This window comes from Crocodylus porosus, unplaced genomic scaffold (genome assembly GCF_001723895.1).
Source record: "Crocodylus porosus isolate Cpor-Errol unplaced genomic scaffold, CroPor_comp1, whole genome shotgun sequence".
NCBI lineage: Eukaryota > Metazoa > Chordata > Crocodylia > Crocodylidae > Crocodylus > Crocodylus porosus.
In genome coordinates, this window is record NW_017728949.1 from 60,714,744 (window position 1) to 60,732,685 (window position 17,942).

General features: G+C 44.1%; 1 protein-coding gene across 2 annotated transcripts; it reads left to right on the forward strand.

Moving 5' to 3' along the window:
• The first annotated feature begins 5,393 nt into the window (after positions 1 to 5,393).
• On the forward strand, positions 5,394 to 17,650 carry LOC109323209 (tetraspanin-7-like). Of its 2 annotated transcripts, none has more exons than XM_019554664.1 (7): positions 5,394 to 5,560; positions 7,560 to 7,755; positions 10,896 to 10,963; positions 13,090 to 13,185; positions 14,351 to 14,500; positions 16,337 to 16,420; positions 16,825 to 17,650. In XM_019554664.1, exons 1-7 carry the CDS (start codon positions 5,486 to 5,488, stop codon positions 16,888 to 16,890), a joined length of 735 nt encoding a protein of 244 aa, XP_019410209.1. In that variant the 5' UTR covers positions 5,394 to 5,485; the 3' UTR covers positions 16,891 to 17,650. The 2 variants fall into 2 exon arrangements, with proteins under 2 accessions (XP_019410209.1, XP_019410208.1); XM_019554663.1 differs by having other exon boundaries at positions 5,397 to 5,560; positions 7,560 to 7,748; positions 10,889 to 10,963.
• The last annotated feature ends 292 nt before the right edge of the window (positions 17,651 to 17,942 follow it).

The following is a 17,942-nucleotide window of genomic DNA, read 5'->3' on the forward strand; positions in this document are numbered from 1 at the left end:
TTCTCATCCGCCCATTTGCTGAGCTTGTCCAGGTCAGCCTGGATCACCCGCCTGTCTTCTGGTGTGGATGCTTTGCCCCAAAGTTTTATATTTACATTCTGGTGAGTGTCAGTATACCTGAGCATAGCAGGGTTGTGAGTTTGGCTGGGATTGGGAATTTCTACCATAACACGAATTAAGAAGTGATGAAGTAATAGAATACAATGACTCGCCAACTGAGAGCCAGACCAAACTCCCATTCAAGGAAACAGGTGTCATTAAGGCCCCAAAGAAATTGCAACAAACTTTTAAAACCAGCTCCCCAAAGTTACTCCAATGTACTGGCTTTCTTGTGGCTAGAGGACTAAGTGTCTGAGTGAGTTATTTTGTCCATAGAAATATGACATTTAATAAACGAATATTGGTATGGCAAATTTAACAACAGACTAAAAGCAGTGATTGATCATTCAGATCTAAAAGCACATGCTAGGCATAAAGTTTTCTTGTTTTCATTGCATTTTGAAACCCGGCCGTATTAATGGCTTGACTGTTGATAACATAGCTTGAGGTTTTAAGTTTTTCCATAGTTACTAGGAAGCCCTTCTCCTTCTCACACTTCATCTTTCATTCCAGGCAGTGGTTCTCTCTAGAAGCTCATTTGGCTTCAATAAAACTGAATGACAAACATTAGCATTTTCTATACAATTAAAATCATCTGCTTTTAATATTTCTCTGTGTGTGTGTGCACGTGCATGCGCAGGGGGTTTAGTTTAGAGGAAATACAAAAAGTCACATAAGGACTATACAATATTGTATGGCACAAAACACATGAATCAAGCTGTCCTTTTTTCCTGACTTCTAATCAGGAACTGCAAGATAGCATGCTTAGAACTGACTTCGGGAAACATTGCATATAATTAACCTGCATAACTCACTGTTACAGAATACTACAGAGGTCAAGAACACAGCTGGATTCAAAAGAAGAATTAACCATTTCAGCTGCATTATATAATGTAAAGTTTCCTACATGGTTCACAGCAAATGTTAGAAATTGATGACCCAAGGCCCAAATCTGGACCATCCAGGGCTAGGTACAGACATTACACATAAACCAGTTTAAGTGATCAGAAACTGGTTTAAACCTGTAACAGCAGTGCACATAAACCAGTTTCAAAATGGCCAAAACCAGTTTGAGATAAGCCTGGTTGAATGTAGTATGAGACTTAACTGATTGAACTCACACTGGTTTATGCAATGTCTGTCCCAAAACCCTTCCTGCTTTAGGTTAAACCAGAGTACTCCAGCATCCCAGCATGCTGTCTGGGACCAGCTCTCTGCTCCAGCAGAGCAGGGCTGGCCCTGCCCCTCTGCTCCCGAGCCCGAGCAGGGACAGGCAGGAGCAGGGGTCTGGTGAGGGAGGGGTTTAACTCCTTGTCCCATCAGCAGGGACCTGAGCTGGGTCTGCCAGGCTCTCCCCCCTCACTGTTGCAGCGGTGGGCCAGCATGGCCCCTCAGGCAGAGGGGTAGGGAGGGGGGCGTTATTCCCTGCTCTACCCCTGGAGGGCTGCAGCTGGGTCTGCCCACCCTGACCACGGCCACTTGCTCCCTGCTTGGGGCAAGCTGTGGAATAAGCCCCATCTACCAGATGCTAGAGGGGGAATAATCCCTGCCCCTGCCGGCTGGTGTCTGGTTGTGCCCCCTCCTGGCCGCTGCAGCAGCGAGGGGGCAGAGCCTTTGATGGGGCAGCAGCCCCTGTCATAGTCTCAGGGAGGATGAGCCCCTTCCCAGCAGGGGCCCTGCTGCAGGGCTGGCAGAGCTGCAGCAGACTGCACACAGCAGCCGGGATTTGGAGGGGGCCAGAGCTGCCCACAGCACCACTGCCATGCTGCACAGTAGATTTCCTCACCCTGCAGCATGGCCCGCTGCCAGAAGAGGCTCACACTTGGGGAAACCATGACAGGGGGTGCTGCCTCTGTCACAGTCACTCCCCCCTTGCTGCTTCAGTGGCCAGGCAGGGACAAGGGCAGATGCCAGCTGGCAGGGCTTCTTGGTGTCGGGGGCAGGGAGTGGGGTAATTCCCCCCTGTGCCCCCAGGGCACCACAGTGGGGTCTACCTATCCCAGCTGCTGCTGCTCACTCTCTGCCTGGGGCAAGCAGCAGAATAAGCCCTATCTTACCCCGCTCCCTCCGGCATCTAGCAGAGTGGGCAGCAGGGGAGTTAGTCCAGTGGTTGCCAAGCAGGGAGTGAGCAGCAATGGTGATTGGGCTGGGCAGACCCTGCTGCGGTCCCCTGGAGGCAGTGGGGGCAGAGGGGAAATAACCCCCCTCCTTGTCCCCTCTGCCCCAGGCAGCATGCTGGCCTGCCGCTGCAGCTGTGAGCGGAGGAGCGCCCAGCAGACCTGGTTCAGGTCCCTGCTGGTGGGTTGGGGGGGGTGGAATTAAACCCCTCTCTGGCCAGTTCAGCCCAGGCTGGCCATGCCCCTGTCCCAGCACACTTTTCCTGCAGCCAAGGGCATGCTCTAGTGCCCCCTGCTGCCTGGCCTGAGCAACTGCAGGCATGTGCCTGCATTTCCTCTGTCCAGAGCGCTGTTACAAAGCCAGTTCAGCCTAGGCAGGCTAGACTAACCTGCAAAGATTGAACCAGTTGAGGCTCTGACTTTTTGAAGGTCTGTCCCTAGTCCAAGTGGTTCATCTTGTCCACAAAGGCAGCAATTCAGCACTGGGGAGTTTCTGGAGCAGCTGAGTCAGAGTTGCCAGGCCACCTCAGACCACAATGCATTATTTCAGCTTGCCGCTCCAAAAAGGTTGCCATCCCTTGGTTCAGGGCCTACTGTTAGCTGGATACAAACATTGCATGAGAACTGAAAATCATCTAACAGACAATGAACCAGAAGTACCAGTAAACAGTGGTAAACTAGACACATGTGGTAAGGTAGTGCATGGATTTGGTTTGGTTCGGTACGTGTTGTTTAACATTTTCATTATTTACTGGGGGTGTATAGAGGTAATTATTTGCATTCAGTGATTTAGTTCTAGTGGGAATGGCTGCAAAAAACACTGACGACTGAGAAATAATGGAGCTGATCTCTCACAGGGACTATTTGGAGCTTGCCATAAGAGTCCTTTGTATTCCTTGGATGAAAGTGTACATGCAAGCAATACTTCTCTGGGGCCCATGGGTAGTATGCTCACCAGTGGGCTTCACCAAATTACTTGAGTAATTCCTCCAATACCATCAAGACCAAATTATGTCGTACGGTGGATGCAAACTGAGTAAGTGATATCCAGTGGGATTTACAAAAGTGGGTAGATATCTGAATCCTTCAAAAAAATGAGGCAGATTTGCACGTTCAGGTTTCTAAATGCCTCTGGAAACATAAATGTATAGTTTATATTGCCAGTATTCTGGGCTAAATTGAGGGAGAAGAAAACAGTGAAGCCGAGTTTCAGAAAAATCATCCTGTGCTACCCTGTGGTTAGTCTCCTAATGAAAATCTTATTCATAAGAAGGAACCTGGATTAAATAACTTAGCTTCTTTCATGATCTAAATGTCCTTCCAGGATGAAAGAAATGCACCTCATATTGGAGCAGAAGGTGGTGATGACAATTATGTCTGTTGGGAAATTGTTTTTGGGCCAGCCCCTATGAAGTTCGTTCTCCTGCCCAGACCCCCTCTACCCTTCATGACGAGAACTCTTGTGATAACGAGAAGAATGGTCAACAAGTCTTCATCCTGGAGCTGCAGGTAGCCTGTTAGATATCCTGGGCCCAGACCACAAAATGCCTTGAAGATAAGGATTGAGCCCTTGAACTTGATTCAAAAGACTATGGGAAGCCAATGTGGAAAGCAGAGGACACATTTAATAGGCCCATGGTAGCCTGTGCTGGTAAGGAAATGCATCATAGCATTCTGAACTGGTTTGAGTCTCCTAAATATTGAGCTCTGTGGGAGCAGAGTTGTCAGCGCTGAGTGTTTTGGAAAATACCACCCAATAAGTGTTATTTAAGTGTTCAGTAATGGTTGCTAATGGCCATTGGATTACGCCATTAGCTTGAGTAACCAGCTACTATTGCATAACCAGCTCCTTTAATCTTTTCCTTATAATTCACTTCTGTTGTTATTCCCCTATGCATTTCTGTTGATAATTTTTTCTTTGATCTACTTCCAAAATGTCAGTATATTTGCGGTTAATGAGACGCCTACAACTAAAAACAGTATTCCAGATGTAGCCACCCCAGAGCCATAGAGAGGACAACTACTTCCTTGTGCTGTGATGTAATAACTTTATGAAAAAAGCCCCAAACTACACTGGTGTTTTTTTCCATATCACATCGGAAGTCACATCCCTTCTCTGAGGGGTGTCAAATGTTCAAGCTATAGGCTAGATCTGTCTTGCAGAGTCACTCCATCTGGCCTATGGGGCTCCTGGTGGACCAGGGAATTTGGGAACCAAGCCCTCCTGAAAAGAGTAGTTGGCAACAGTAGGGAGAGCAAGGGTTGTACACACAGACTGCTTGGCCTGCTGGCACTGCCAACGGTGCTGAGAAGAAAGAGCCCTATGGTCTGGATCCAGCCTGCCGCACAGGGTGAGTCTGACACCTCTGCCCTACACTGCCAGCTAGGACTGCTTGAGGTCATCTGCTTCATAGTCTGTAGGATCGGAAGGGACCTGAGCAGATCATCAAGTCTGACCCATGGCCATGGACCTGCTTCATCTTTATCACTTTTCAAGTTTCTTAATCCTATTGAATATCTACAGTTTAGGTTACTTTAGCCTGTGAAAAATCTCTCTCCTTAATCAATTTGCATTGTTGCAGTGACAAAGTGTTACTGTTAGGTTGGTCATATCATAACACATACTAACAGGGTGCACAGCAGCATATTGAACTGATTACGGGCTGTATGACCCAGACCAGCTGGAGAACCCCAGGAGCAGGTTCACACTGCTTCATACCACTTTGCAGCCGCTTCAGAACTCTGCATTTAACACTGCTGGTATCGCGGCACCCACCAGGAGAGAGAAGTTAAAGGGGACCATGGCAGTCTCCACTTAGCACAACTGCAGGTGCACATCAGTGTTTTCCAAAAATAAAAAATAAAAAAAATGAGCAGTTTGTTAAGAAAGTATATGCTATATTCAAATGTATAGATAGTAACCCACTTAAGGGGAGAAAAACACATTTCCTTTAAGATATAAGGACCTCTTGTTGATTGGAGCTCACTTTTCTTTTCAATATGTAACTAGTAAATGAAGGAAGCTTCTGATGGCTTTTCTCTCATTGGAATCAATGGGATTATTCCAGAAGAAAGGTGTGACAAACTACCAGAAACCACCCTTTAATAATTAACCTGTGGCTCCTTAAATTAGTTAAAATGTGCCAATAGGAGCAGTGTTTGGCATAAATAGCTGATGAGCAAAGTAATTAGAAACCCATGTGGGAGCCAATATTTTTGTCTTTACTGCTGTGTGCTTAGGAGGAATAGGTCAGTGGCCATCAAGCAAGATGAGGAGAATAACAACTAGAAATAAGTTAGCAGTAATTAAAACTTGCTTATACTTGATTGATTTGTTTTATTGGGTAAGTTTTTTTTATTATCTTTTTAAGCTATTTGTTTTGTTGAATTGTATTTTGAGCCTTGATTAGCTTCTTTTTTGTTTTTTTTAATGTCACTTAGGCAAAACTATTAACTACCCTGGTATAATTCTCTGTTACATGGCTTTAACAATGTTAAATTCCTAAATGACAGCTAGCACATAAGATCCTCTTAATGTTTCATTTTTAAACCTATAAAGGTGGATACTAAATGAGTCTTAATTTCTTTTCATCCTTTCCCCTAGTTCAATGTAATAAGGTATTCTTATCCTGAAGGTCCGTTGCACTTGGCTCCCTCTTCCTGCTTGTGTTGGTTAACTGTTACCCTGGGAAGAGTGTGGACCCTGGGGCTGGATGATTGTTTCTATGTTTTTGTTGTAAGGCTCTGTTACTTTGAGTCCTAGCATCCTACAACAGGAATCTGAATAGGAATAATGGATCTAAAAGAGCTCTAACTAGTATCTACTCTAAGGTGCATCTGGTTTGGGTTTGTGGCTAGCTTTGCAAGCGAACCCTGCTAGTTCTCTCCCTCTTGTGACCTGTTGCTAAAAGAATTACATGGCCTGTATCAACCACCCCTTGACCTAACTGCAAGGAGACTAGGGAGGACTGCTCTGAACTTGCTGCTTTCTTTTAGTGCTGTGAAAGAAGGGCGGAAAGAAAGATTAAGTCCCTCAAACTGTGTGTGGTAGCCAGAGTATCTACACAAGCTTTTAGCTGGCAAACACTACCTAAATTGTGTTGCTACAACTTGGTGTTGGCAAATAGCTACTTGCTTATGTGAAAAGGGTGTGGGGTTTAGTTTTGTATAATGGCTGAAGAAGCATGTAATGTCTAAACTTTTAAAACAGTAACTAGCTAGGAGAACTCTGTGGTAATACGCAAGTTGAAAGAGGGGCTAGGACTGCCAGAATCCGCCCCCCAATCTTGAGATTGTAAGGAGTTCCTTCAGAGTGGGGTAATCCCCGGCTAGATCTTGTTGTTGTGTACCTGCTCGTCTCTGCCTGCGCCCCAGCTTCTAAGTGAAAGCATGCTCACTACTCTCAAACTGGCTTCCTCTTGGTTTGGGTCTACCAGGCTTTAATTCTCAGCAAGACCAGGCATAGCCTTTTGTATGCTTGAGGCAGCAGCATGGCTGTACTTTCAGCTTGCTTTTGGGGTTTGTCTTGGCTACAAAGCTAACTTGGGTATTGTCCCAGCTCGGATCTACCCACATATATGGAAAGTCTTTAACTCAAATGTGGTGGTGCCTTTAGCTTGCGGTAGCAAGTCCCAGAAGGACAATTTTTCTCAGTGGCTAATGCGATCAGCTATTTTAAGAGCAATTGTCTCCAGAAGGCAGGGTAGAGATGCACCTTTTATAGACCAGCGGTGCCTGTGGGCACCATGGTGCTGAGACTGAGTCGGTCTGACTGCTGCAGGGGCGCTTGCTACTCCCTCCCCTAACCCACGCGCAGATCCAGGAGACTACACTCGAATGTTCATAGTGGTGCCTGCAGCGTGTTTTTTCTTTTAAACTTGAATGTGCCCTTGGGCGCACAAACATTGGGGACCCCTGTTATAGACTAATTGAACTGAAGATGCGCAAGCTTTTTTTGTAAGAGCTCATTACTAGCATCTCCTGAAGTGAGGACTTGCACTCAAAGCTTGTGCATCTCCAGTTTAGTTAATGTTATGAGGTGCATCTCTACCTTTTTTCCCCTCCTATTTAACTTCAGCTTAACATGGCTAACTACCTCTATCTCCAGCTACATCTGTAGTGAAGATGCACCAATATTTGGGTATCGATTTAATTCTTTCCCATGTGCAACTTGGTAGGAACCCATTTGTTGTCTGAGGACTCGTTCTACGTGCGTTCTCTAGTGCTGCAACCTTCCTGTGGCTCACTACTGCTTTTTTCTTTCCTTTTTAAAGCAGGGTGTTCAATTTGCTGAACTTGATATTCAGATGAGATTGATTTAAATTCCTTTTGTACCTCTTCCAGATCACTGGAGTTGTGCTGATGGGCATAGGGATTTCTGCCCAAACAAAACTCCGTGACACTTTTGTGGTGATCAACGAAGCTTCCTCTGGTGTTCCTGTGATCATCACCTTCGTTGGAGTCATCGTTGTGTCCATCTCTAGTTTTGGCGCAATTGCTATTATGAAGTCCAATCATACAATGATCAAAGTGGTAAACTGTCTGTATCTTGCAGCGTTTAATCTCTTATAGAGTCTTAAGAGTGCAAATTGTGGTGGGAGAAGTAGTCTTCTTAAACTGAAAGTGTGGGGGTGGTGCCTGTGTATGAAGAGTCTTATTGACCCCATGCAGTTTGCCTTCTGTCCCTAAGGGATATGTATTACATGTGAGAAACAAAAAGTAAAGCGCTTTACCTCAAATAACATGTTTGGGAATGTAGTAGTTTCTGCTTATAACTCACTGGGCCAATTACTGGGGAGTACATGTGAACACCCCTATTGCCCATTGCAGGGGCAGCCCAGATAGTTAACTGTTTAAATATGAAATGCTTAAGTAGATGCTCTCTATTCTAACACCTGCATTTGGGAGGAATGCATGCAAAATGGTAGTTTATTTTATTTTTCTACTTTTATTTGTGTTCATCTTTTTCCCCCTAACTTGGATCCTTGAACTGAGCTACTAAGGCATCTCTGTGGCAAACATGTCCTTGGTGGGAGGAGAGGGTAGGGAATTGTGTGTGCTTTGACTTATGCTGAGGATTTGCACCCTCCATTGGGGTTGATGGCTACCTGCCAACTTTTTTTTACCTACCTGGTATACTGGATCACTGAATTCCCAAATCCACGTCTAGGCAAAGCCTTCCAGCTTGCTTGGATGAATCCTGTTTTGCGGGGAAGCTTTTTATGCACCAAGTGTTGGCTCAGACACCTGGGGATGGCTTGAAGCTTTCCATGGGATTTCATGTGCAGTCCTGCCTGGGATCAGCACTCGCAACAGCTTTCACAGACTGGTGTGGCCCTTGCTCTCAAACGCTGAGTACTTGTAGCAAAGACATTGCTTGTTCTCCACGAGTCCTCACTCTTGACCTTCTGGGTTTACTCTGCTTCCTGGATATGAAAAGATCTGTTCTCTCCGAAGTACTACAGGGTGCCTAAGCAACGTTTGCCATGCTTTTCTAGGATTTGGAAACTGATAGCGATTCTAAAAGCATCTGAACAAACTTCTTGAGTAAATAGCAGAAAAAGTTAAAAGCCTACTTTTTCTGGCTTGGGGACGGAGATGGGACAAACTAAACTAATTTCAGCTACTAAATTTGAAACTCTGCTGTATGTAGCTAATGAGGAACAACTTGGCAGTACAGAGTGCAAACTGCTTGGTACTGCTGGGGTCAGCAGTTTAAAATCTTGGACCTATATCTTTGTTAATTTGTTTTGGTGTCTGAGATTGGGAGCACTTTCACAGGCATTTGTGGCCCAGGTCTGATCTCAAACAGAGCAGAGAGTCTGGCCAACTTTGGACAATATGACTGGGAAATGGAGGCTCTAGCAAGTAACAATGGGGTAACCAAACTATTGCTGGGTTTCCAAATGCCATTGGAGTGCAGATATTTGACTGTAGTGAGTAACAAGAGAATTTTGTTTTAATGACAATTGCATTGCCTTACTGCAAAGGATGTTAGAAGTAAGCAGGAAATGGTACCCCTCCCAAGAGGATATTTGAGGCAGAAGAGGGAAGGAAGGAAAGGGAGAAGCTAGTAAGACTTGTGGGTGTAAAGCCACAAGAGTCCAACTAAGGGCTATGGAACACTTCCAAAATCTGCTTTGACACTTCAGATGGTCAAGCAGATTATACTGTAGGGACGATGTCGCCAGACTCGATCAACCAGGAGGAACAGTACAACAATAAAAAGAATGCTTATAACTGAGTTTAATTGGCAGTATCTGGAAGAAGTGAGTGGGAACAGTTAATCTTTAATGACCATTTCAAGCAATGGTCAGAATAATTTATCTAGAGTAAAAATCTGTGAAGCTACACACATCAAGTCTGTAATGTGTACATTACAATTTTGCAGTATTTTAATGGGAACATGATCAGCCCGTAGCCTTCTGACTTGGGATGTGAACCTGTGTTAATGCCACTTCTCCCAAAGATGGATTTGCTCTACTGGACTCTAGAGCAGTTGCTGATTTGGAACAGACCTAAGGACTATAAAATGTCTCTTGTCTAGAGATTTCTTGGAAACTTGGAAAAACCTTTTTGAGCTGGGTTTAGGCATTCCTCCCCCCCCTTTCAATATATGGATTAACTGTTGCTTTCTTGATTTGGGATCAAAATAAGAACCCGATGTAGGAGATGGCTAATGAAGGATCATTGGATTTATAGAGCAGTCCACCAAAAATTCATACTTGTAGAGCAGAATGTTTCCTGGAGCTGGCTTAAGATGTCGTCTGCTGCTGCTGCTGCCTGGAATACTGGCATCCAAATGTCCAGTGACTTTTTTTTTTTTTTCCTTGAATATACCATCTCTTGCAAGATTTAACCAAATGCCAGCAACTGTTCTGCCTCCCTTTGCAACTGTTAGTGTTGGAGGAAAGCAACGGGCTTCTATTAAAGCTATGTAAAATAGTACTTTTGAAAGCGCCCAAAACTGACTTTGGGAGCAGAATTGGGTTGGCACAGGAGGCTCCTGAAGACTCCACCTGGAGCATTTGGACACTACACCCCTGGCCCATCCATGTTTAACTGCGGGGGCACCTCCATCCAATAAAGGGACACAGCTAACATTAATGTTGAGGTCCTTACTCAAACTTTTCTGCTTCAGAGCAGGGATCTGATCTGTTGTTCTGGGTCCTTTGGGGGATGAAAGTAACAAAGGAGGGGAGGAAAAACATGGGGTAACTTTCTAAAACTGTTTGAGCCACTTGTAATAACATCTTGCCCATGTTGCAACACTTAATTGACTGCAGTTGCTAAAAAAGTCTAGCTAAACAATTGCATGTTCACAGGAACACTTGGTGAGTTGTGCTAACAGCAACAGTTTTTACCATTTGTGCATTGACGCAATGTGTAGAAAAAGGTCTGCACCTTTTTGACCTGGCTCCTTGTGACCATGACTTAATCTCTTATCAGCCATTGTAGTTGTATACTAGCAGAACTGATGACCATAGAAGAGTACCGAGTCTGACTCTCTGATTATGCCCGTTTTGGAAAGACAAGAAGAGTTCTGAGATGGGGGAGGCAGATGAAGATAAAGGCTCCCATGACACTTGATATTGGCTGGATTAATCTAAAACATATGCATGTAGTAAGAGAGCATAATGGCTATATGCATGTAATCTAAAACTATTTTCTAGTTTACAGGCATGCTGCTAATTATCATCTTGATTGAAATTGTAGTTGGCATCTCTGCCTATGCTTACAGAGAAAAGGTAGGTGTGTGTGATGCCTTAAATCACATGCTATGCTTCTACTACTAAGACATTGCAAGTTGCAAAGTCCTTCCAGGGATCTTTGTCTGGTATCACCTGGCTTCTCTGCTTAAGGGGTTTAATGCCTTGTGAGCTGGACCAGATGACTTTGAGGTCCCTTGTAGCCATAAGAATGCAGGGCTGAGAAACCACATTTGCTACTGGGGTGAAACTACTCCTCTTCTCAGACAAACTTGCTGTTTTTTGGGTTTTTTTTTTTTTAGTGCTGGTATACATTAGGCAGTATTGAAGCTTGTTTTGAATGCAAAAACTTTTGCTAGTCAAACATGAGCTTGAAGCTAGACTTTACCCCAGGTTGAATTTGATTGGATAAGTAGCCAGGTAGATGAACTAAGCTAAGTAGTGAATGAGAACATTGTAACAGATGCAAGTATTTTGGAAAATTACAATCCTGTTTTAAACAAGATGCTTAGAAAATCTTCCACTTAAGGTTGAGCTGGTCCTTAAGCAGTAGTCACCATTGCTATTCCTGCACTGTGTCTTGTTGTCTCTTTTTTCTAGTCCCTAGTATTATAACCTACAAGACGGCTTCACTAGTCTCTCTGAGAAAAGTTCAATGTTCTTAAACTGGCTGGCAAGCTAGCTGGGCTGTGTAGTAGCATGCCACTGTGCCAGAGCTCCTTCTTACAAAAGGGAGGTAGAAATGAGTAGGCCTAAATGTTGAGCCTTGATCCAATAGAAGCCATATGTTATGGTGGAAAAATTTATTGAGCAGAAATGCAGAACTCTTACTAAGTTGGGGAGCACTTGGCATGGCTTGCTGCTTGCTCTCCTCAGCTGTGGGTTACAGGATGCAGAAATAAGGCTGCACAAAGCAATAATTCTGTATTGGCTGACCTCTGCTTATCCCCTAAGAATGCTTGAGCAGGTTTCTCTTGTGTCATTTGGGAAAGAGGAGCTTGGGGAAAGTGTGGTGTTGGGGGTGATGTTTAGTCTTGGAGCTAGTAAACAGAACTGGCATTCACAGGGGGTGCAAGGAAAGCCTGAATCCAAACTTGTCTAACATGAAATTATGTCGTCTGCCAAAGAAAATATTTTTGCACTTAGTTCAACATCAGAACTATAAGTCCAAAACCGCCACTGCTAACTTCTAAATACAGAATAAAGTCTGGAGGAAGCAGTAAGAAAATATATGCTTTGGCTGTATTATTGCAGCAGTTAAGTAGCCAAAATTCATTAGGTGCTTGAGCAAAACCAGAAGTCTTAAAAGGAGCTGTGGTCTCCAGGTTATATTTGTTTAGAAATGCTTTCCAAGAGTATAAGCCTACCATTAACTGCAATACTAATGGCTACTACATCACTGCTAGTTCAAGGAGAAGTCACTGTCTTCCTAGACAGAAATGGAGCCATTTTTAACACTGTTCTCTCGAGCAGAACTTGGAGTTTCAACTGGATTGAAGAAATGAGGCAAAGGTAGCTGTTCCCAGCAGCCCCTAGCAGAAACCAAACCAGTTATGCTGTTAGTGTTACTAATGACTCGACGTGCCTATCTACTTAAGCAAAGCTTTTTTTCTATAGCAGAAAGGTCTAATGCAGCTATGGGCAAAATGCAGCCCGCCATGCCATTGTATCCAGCCTGTGGGGCCCCTAAAAAATTTTAGAAAAAGAATATTTATCTGCCCCCGGCTGCCTGTCCACGCGGCCCTCGATAGCTTGTCAAAACTCAGTAAGCAGCCCTCCGCCCACAATGATTGCCCGCCCCGGTCTAATGGAAGCCTTGGGCAAGAAACCTTGTGTTTGAACAAAGGCTAACTCTAGAACGTGGGTGTCTGTCTTCTTAATGGCTCAGCTTGATTACTGGACTCTAGAATTGCATGGGGGAAGCTTCACATGCATGTGCTAAAGACTACATGGTTTTTTGTTTTTTGTTTTTTTTTTTGAATCAATGAAAAATGAGGCTGGCAGGGACCTCAGGAGGTCATTGGGTCCAACCCTTCCTTGGTGCAGGGCCACTCTGCCTAAAGCAGGGAGGCCAGACATGCAGCCTGTGGGCAGCATCTGCTCTGTAGAAGAACAGATATCTTTGTGCCAAAAAAACCCACAAACCTAACAAACTTTACTTGTAGTTGCACCATAACCTACTGAGAAGTGTCCTGAAGACTCTTGACGAATATAACAGGGAATCGCAAATAACCCGAGGTGTGGATGACCTACAGAGGAATGTAAGTAGTCTCTGCTCTTGCGTCTGGTAATGAGAGAGCAGTTACAGCAGACTCTTTCAATGGATAATGAAAACGGACTATGACTTCTGGGAGCCTCCACATGTCTTGAGACAAATCCTTGTGTGGTTTCTCTGACTTGTATTAAAGGCATGTTTAGCTGGAGACTGCAAAGCAGCTGGTTCTTCCGTGCTGGGTAGGGTGGAGGGTTGCTGGTAAACTAGAAATAAATTCTGATGAGCTGGAGAACCTTTCTCTCTGGAGACTGACCGAGCAGGATGACTCGACTGACTAAAAACACACTCGAAAGAGATCCTACCCTAATTTAGTACATCTCTAACTTGGGCTTTAAATAAATAGGAGTAGCTTTGCAGGGTGCTGACCCCTCTAACTTTGCTGATTTGGGGGTGAGGTGGAATCTAAGACTTGGGAGTTCAAATATGTTTGAAATCAATGGCAAATGAGATGCCATCTGTTGGCAAGAATCCTGCTTCCAAGGTAGTTTTAACTGGTAAATATTGAACAGCTTATGGAGCTGGTTGAATGGACATCTTTAAAGAAACTAAAACTGATTTGGATTTCATTTCTGTTGAATTACTTGCAAAGCCAGGGGCATTCTGGGAAACTAATTTACAAGGGGATGCAAGTACTAATGTCTACCAAAATCTCTGGATTAGTCTTGCTTGGTCAACCTGACCATGGTATGACAGACCATGAATTTTTAGACCATCTATCTAAAGTGATCTAGACTTCCAGGACAAATCTGAATTAATCAAGAAAGGCTTTCCAAGAGCCAAGTCTCTGCTTGGCCTGACTTCTTTCTGAAAAGATTGCTCTATAGTAGGATGGACTGCTGCCTATTGAACACTAAGCACCAGGGAGCTGAGGTTAGACTATGACTTCATGGTTCATTATTATCTTTTTGATACTCCCTAACCCCTGCACTTCACAGCTGATAATGACTCTATTTAACAATCCTTTGCTCCTCCTGCTATTTAGCTCTGCTGTGTCTCCTTCTGTCTAGCAGGGAGGGTTGAGGAAAGGTACGATGATAAGGTTGCCTATGTCTATACCAACCATACACTTAATCCAATAAAAGATTACCCACAAGAATTCTTGCCTTCTACTTAAAATGCCACTAATTCACCTGAATCTCTGCCATTTTTAGTTCCAGTGCTGTGGTGCCCAGAACTACACTGACTGGCTCAACACTACGTATGGATATCTCAATAATGCTGTTCCAAGTAGCTGCTGCAAGACTGTAACGAGAAGCTGCGGAAGGAATCTAAGCAAAGACGCTTCTAACATTAATCAACAGGTTTGGTTTTGTTTTTTCCACACTACTCAAGTCTTACCCCTCTGTTGTTAATCTCCCCTACCGAGTAGCTGACGCTGCAGTTAGTGCTTGCTGCCTAAGTGACTTGAATCTGTGTGGTATTCGCTTTCTGGCTAATTGATTTTATAGATGAGCCGTCTTCCAAAACAGTCCTCTCTAAAGTTATGTCTGCTTGGCAGACCAGCTAGTTTAGCTAGACTTGCTGTTGATAGCCAAGCGGCATGTGCTACAAAACCTATCTAAGAAGTGTAAATAAGCCAACAGCAAATCCTGTGCTGCTGCTGCAGCTAGACTGCTCTCAGGACCTCAGCAGGCTCCTTTCCTTTTAAAATGCCCTTGCTTGGGTATGTATGTGCTATGTCGCAGAACAACTAATGACTGCTGGTATCTAACTCATGTGGTCCTGCAAGCTGGATATGTAGTATACGACCAGTCCCATGGGCTGGATGAAATGGCCTGGGGCCAGCCCCATGGGCTGGACTGGGTCCATATATATTCCTCCTCCCATATCAAATCCAGCACATTTAGTGGCTAGTTTTGAGACCTGGCAGTAAGAGGCCAGGCATCCCCGATTCTTGGTTGCCATTGTGGGAACAAGCTTCAGTGTCGAGCTGCTCGCTGTGGTGCTGCTGGAGTGCCAGGACTGCTGTTTCCTCCCAGGTACTTGGCAGCCAAGTAGTGAGAGGTATTTGGCTGCAGGAAAAAGTACCACAGGTGGGTGAGAGCAGAGGTGCCAGAGCCCTAGCAACACTGTAGGAAGAAGCCTGGCATGATGGGCACTTAGTTGCTGTTGTGGGAACCAGCCTGCTCTAGTGCCCTGGCACTTGGCTGTGGCCAGAGGAAGGTCCCATCGTGGCCAGCGTCTGCAAAACTGTGGGCCTGATGCTCTGGGCCACAAGCTGTCTGGCACCCCTGACCTCGAGTGTTTCTATTTGCCACTCCAATAGCAAAAATGCCACGCTCAAATATGGCTATCCCTTGCTGGGGTGTGGGGGTATTAATTCACATTGGTTTCCTCCATGCATATTACAGCTTTCAGGCATGACATCCTTGGATTGTATGGAGAATGAGCTGAAAACCTCTCCTGTTCTAGCTCCTGGAACACTTGCCTGGATACAACAACACGTCTACTCCTTGTAAAGCTATGCTTACAAGTTGGTTGCCTGCCCTAATTGGGCATCATCCTGTCTCTGCCACTTGTTAACTACCTGGCTATGAAAGCTGAATGAGAACAGGAAATATGTTGATCCTCTTACTCACTCTCTTTTTTTAGAATAATCTTCCAAACTTTTTTTTTCTTGCAACTTCTTCATATCCTTTTCAGCTCCTTTTGGTACTTCATTATTTCAGTCTTGGATCTCACCTTAGACCAAGTCCAACAATCTTGCATGTCTGTTTAAGCTACTACTAGTCATGCTACTCCACCCATTGCTCTTGGCTAAAAGATGTATATTAAGCATCACGGCAGGTCACGTTCTGTCAGATTCCTCAGCTCTGGGTCAGGTCTATGCTGCTTCTTGCTATATAGAAAATCTTTCCCTCTTCTGTAAGAACAGTAGTGAAATTCTAGATAAACCACAAATATGTATATTTCAAATATATACATTCTTGGTCATTTTGTCTCTTGAAAGCCATATCTAAAGGTCTGTGTGTGGGGTTTTGTTTTGTTAACAGAATTTGGAACTGAAACAAAACTTGAATGATTTCTTCTCCTTTCCCTGCCCCCCAGCCTATTGCAAGTCATCGTTTTCCCAGAATGTGTACAGATGCTAACACTTGTACCAGATTCAGTGGTTAGCAGTAATCTCTCCTTTCTAGGGATGTGTTGAAAAGCTGAAGAAATGGACTGAAGACCATATTGTATTTATTGGAGCTGTTGGCATAAGTATTGGATTTGCACAGGTAAAGTCTAGCTTGCAAAGTAAAGATTACAGCCTTTTCAATGGCAGGTGGTGGGAGGACAGTAACAGATCTCATTCAGTATAAAAGAGATAGAATAAGATGGAAGGAAAAAAGGCAAATTAGTACTCAAAAACTTATTGACTGGTAATTATCCAAGGGGGGTGGGTGGAAGGCATCCTATTGTACCCTTGTTGTAAACCACTACAGTTGAACCTCCAACTACAGGCACTTAAGCATACTATCAGCTCAAGTGCTCCAAGCACTACTGGTGTAGTCAAAGTAACTTTTTACTTAAAGCTAGGTTCTCCTTTTGTCACTATAGATGTCCATTAAAACTCAGGAACTTTATTAAAACCTTTTGATATACAATCAAGCTATTTACTCCCTCTTTTTCACCTCCTCAGATACTTGGGGTCTTCCTTTGCTATGTGCTGCTGAGAGTGCTTAAAGAAGACTACGCAAACTTGTGAGCCATCAAAGGGCACATGAAACAACATGTGGGTTTTCCTGGTCTGTTTTGATACTACTCTTAAGAAGGCTGATGTTGCTTGAAGGTGTTTAAACAATAAAATGACTGACTTCTCATACGATGCTGTAGATACTTCTCAGCTACAGTGCCAGCTTCTTTACGAGTGAGCAAAAGTGTGGGCTTCTTATAAAGCCTTTTATTGCTGCCTTTTAGGATGGAAGGTGGATGGAGCTGGCGGGGACCCATGCTGTAATGCCAGCCCTTGTAACAGACATGATTCCAAGTTGAGGAATATTCTAATTTTTGCTACTCGTTTAAGTTCTTCTGACACTTGTGTCCAAGATATCTAATTTATAACACAAAGCAGTAGATCAAACTAGACTATTCTCTTTGTCTAAGCGGGGGGAGAAAACTTGCTGTGCTTTCTTGCAAGAAGAAATTCCTTCTGACAAGATTGCTACAGTAATGGCTTCACTTCCATAGTAACACATTTACAGGAAAGGATAACTTTATCTACACGGGCCTTATCTAATGTTTGTACAATCTTTTTAACATAACTAAAACTCCCCTGCTTGCTGTGCAACAGTGAATACCAGTGCCCTCAAATTTATGACTACTCGGCTGTGAAGAGAAGCTATTACAACCGGCAAGCATATTTACCCCCTCTTAAACTGCTGTCTTTTTTGTCCAAGGGAAAATGATGTGAGTTTTAAAATGACCACAACTTGATGGATAAGATGTTCCAGTATTTGTACAACCAACTTGGCTTCTCTTGTATTATGTATCTATGAAAAGGTGGGCAACTATTTCAGCTGGAGGATCACTTAATGAGTTTGGGTGAGCTGTCGAGGGCTGCAAGAGTAGCTCCTCCTTGGCTTGTGCCCCACCCCTGGTTGCAGTCTTGGGACCAGAAGTCCCTCCCTTTACCTCCAGAAGTACTCTTTTGGGGGTGGGGGGGAAGAAAGGGGGGATGCTATCTTGGAACCAGGTGGGGAGTTGACCCAAATTTGTGTACTAAAAGTCAAATGCTGACAATAACATATTTTTGCCCTG

What these genes read in the sequence shown, in the direction of transcription:
- LOC109323209 (XM_019554664.1), top strand. Translation starts at nt 5,486, where the DNA reads ATGAGGAGAATAACAACTAGAAATAAGTTAGCAGTAATTAAAACTTGC. An exon ending in CCTATGCTTACAGAGAAAAG is followed by an intron (nt 10,964 to 13,089) that starts GTAGGTGTGTGT and finishes CTTTACTTGTAG; the next exon opens with TTGCACCATAACCTACTGAG. An exon ending in TAAGTATTGGATTTGCACAG is followed by an intron (nt 16,421 to 16,824) that starts GTAAAGTCTAGC and finishes TCACCTCCTCAG; the next exon opens with ATACTTGGGGTCTTCCTTTG.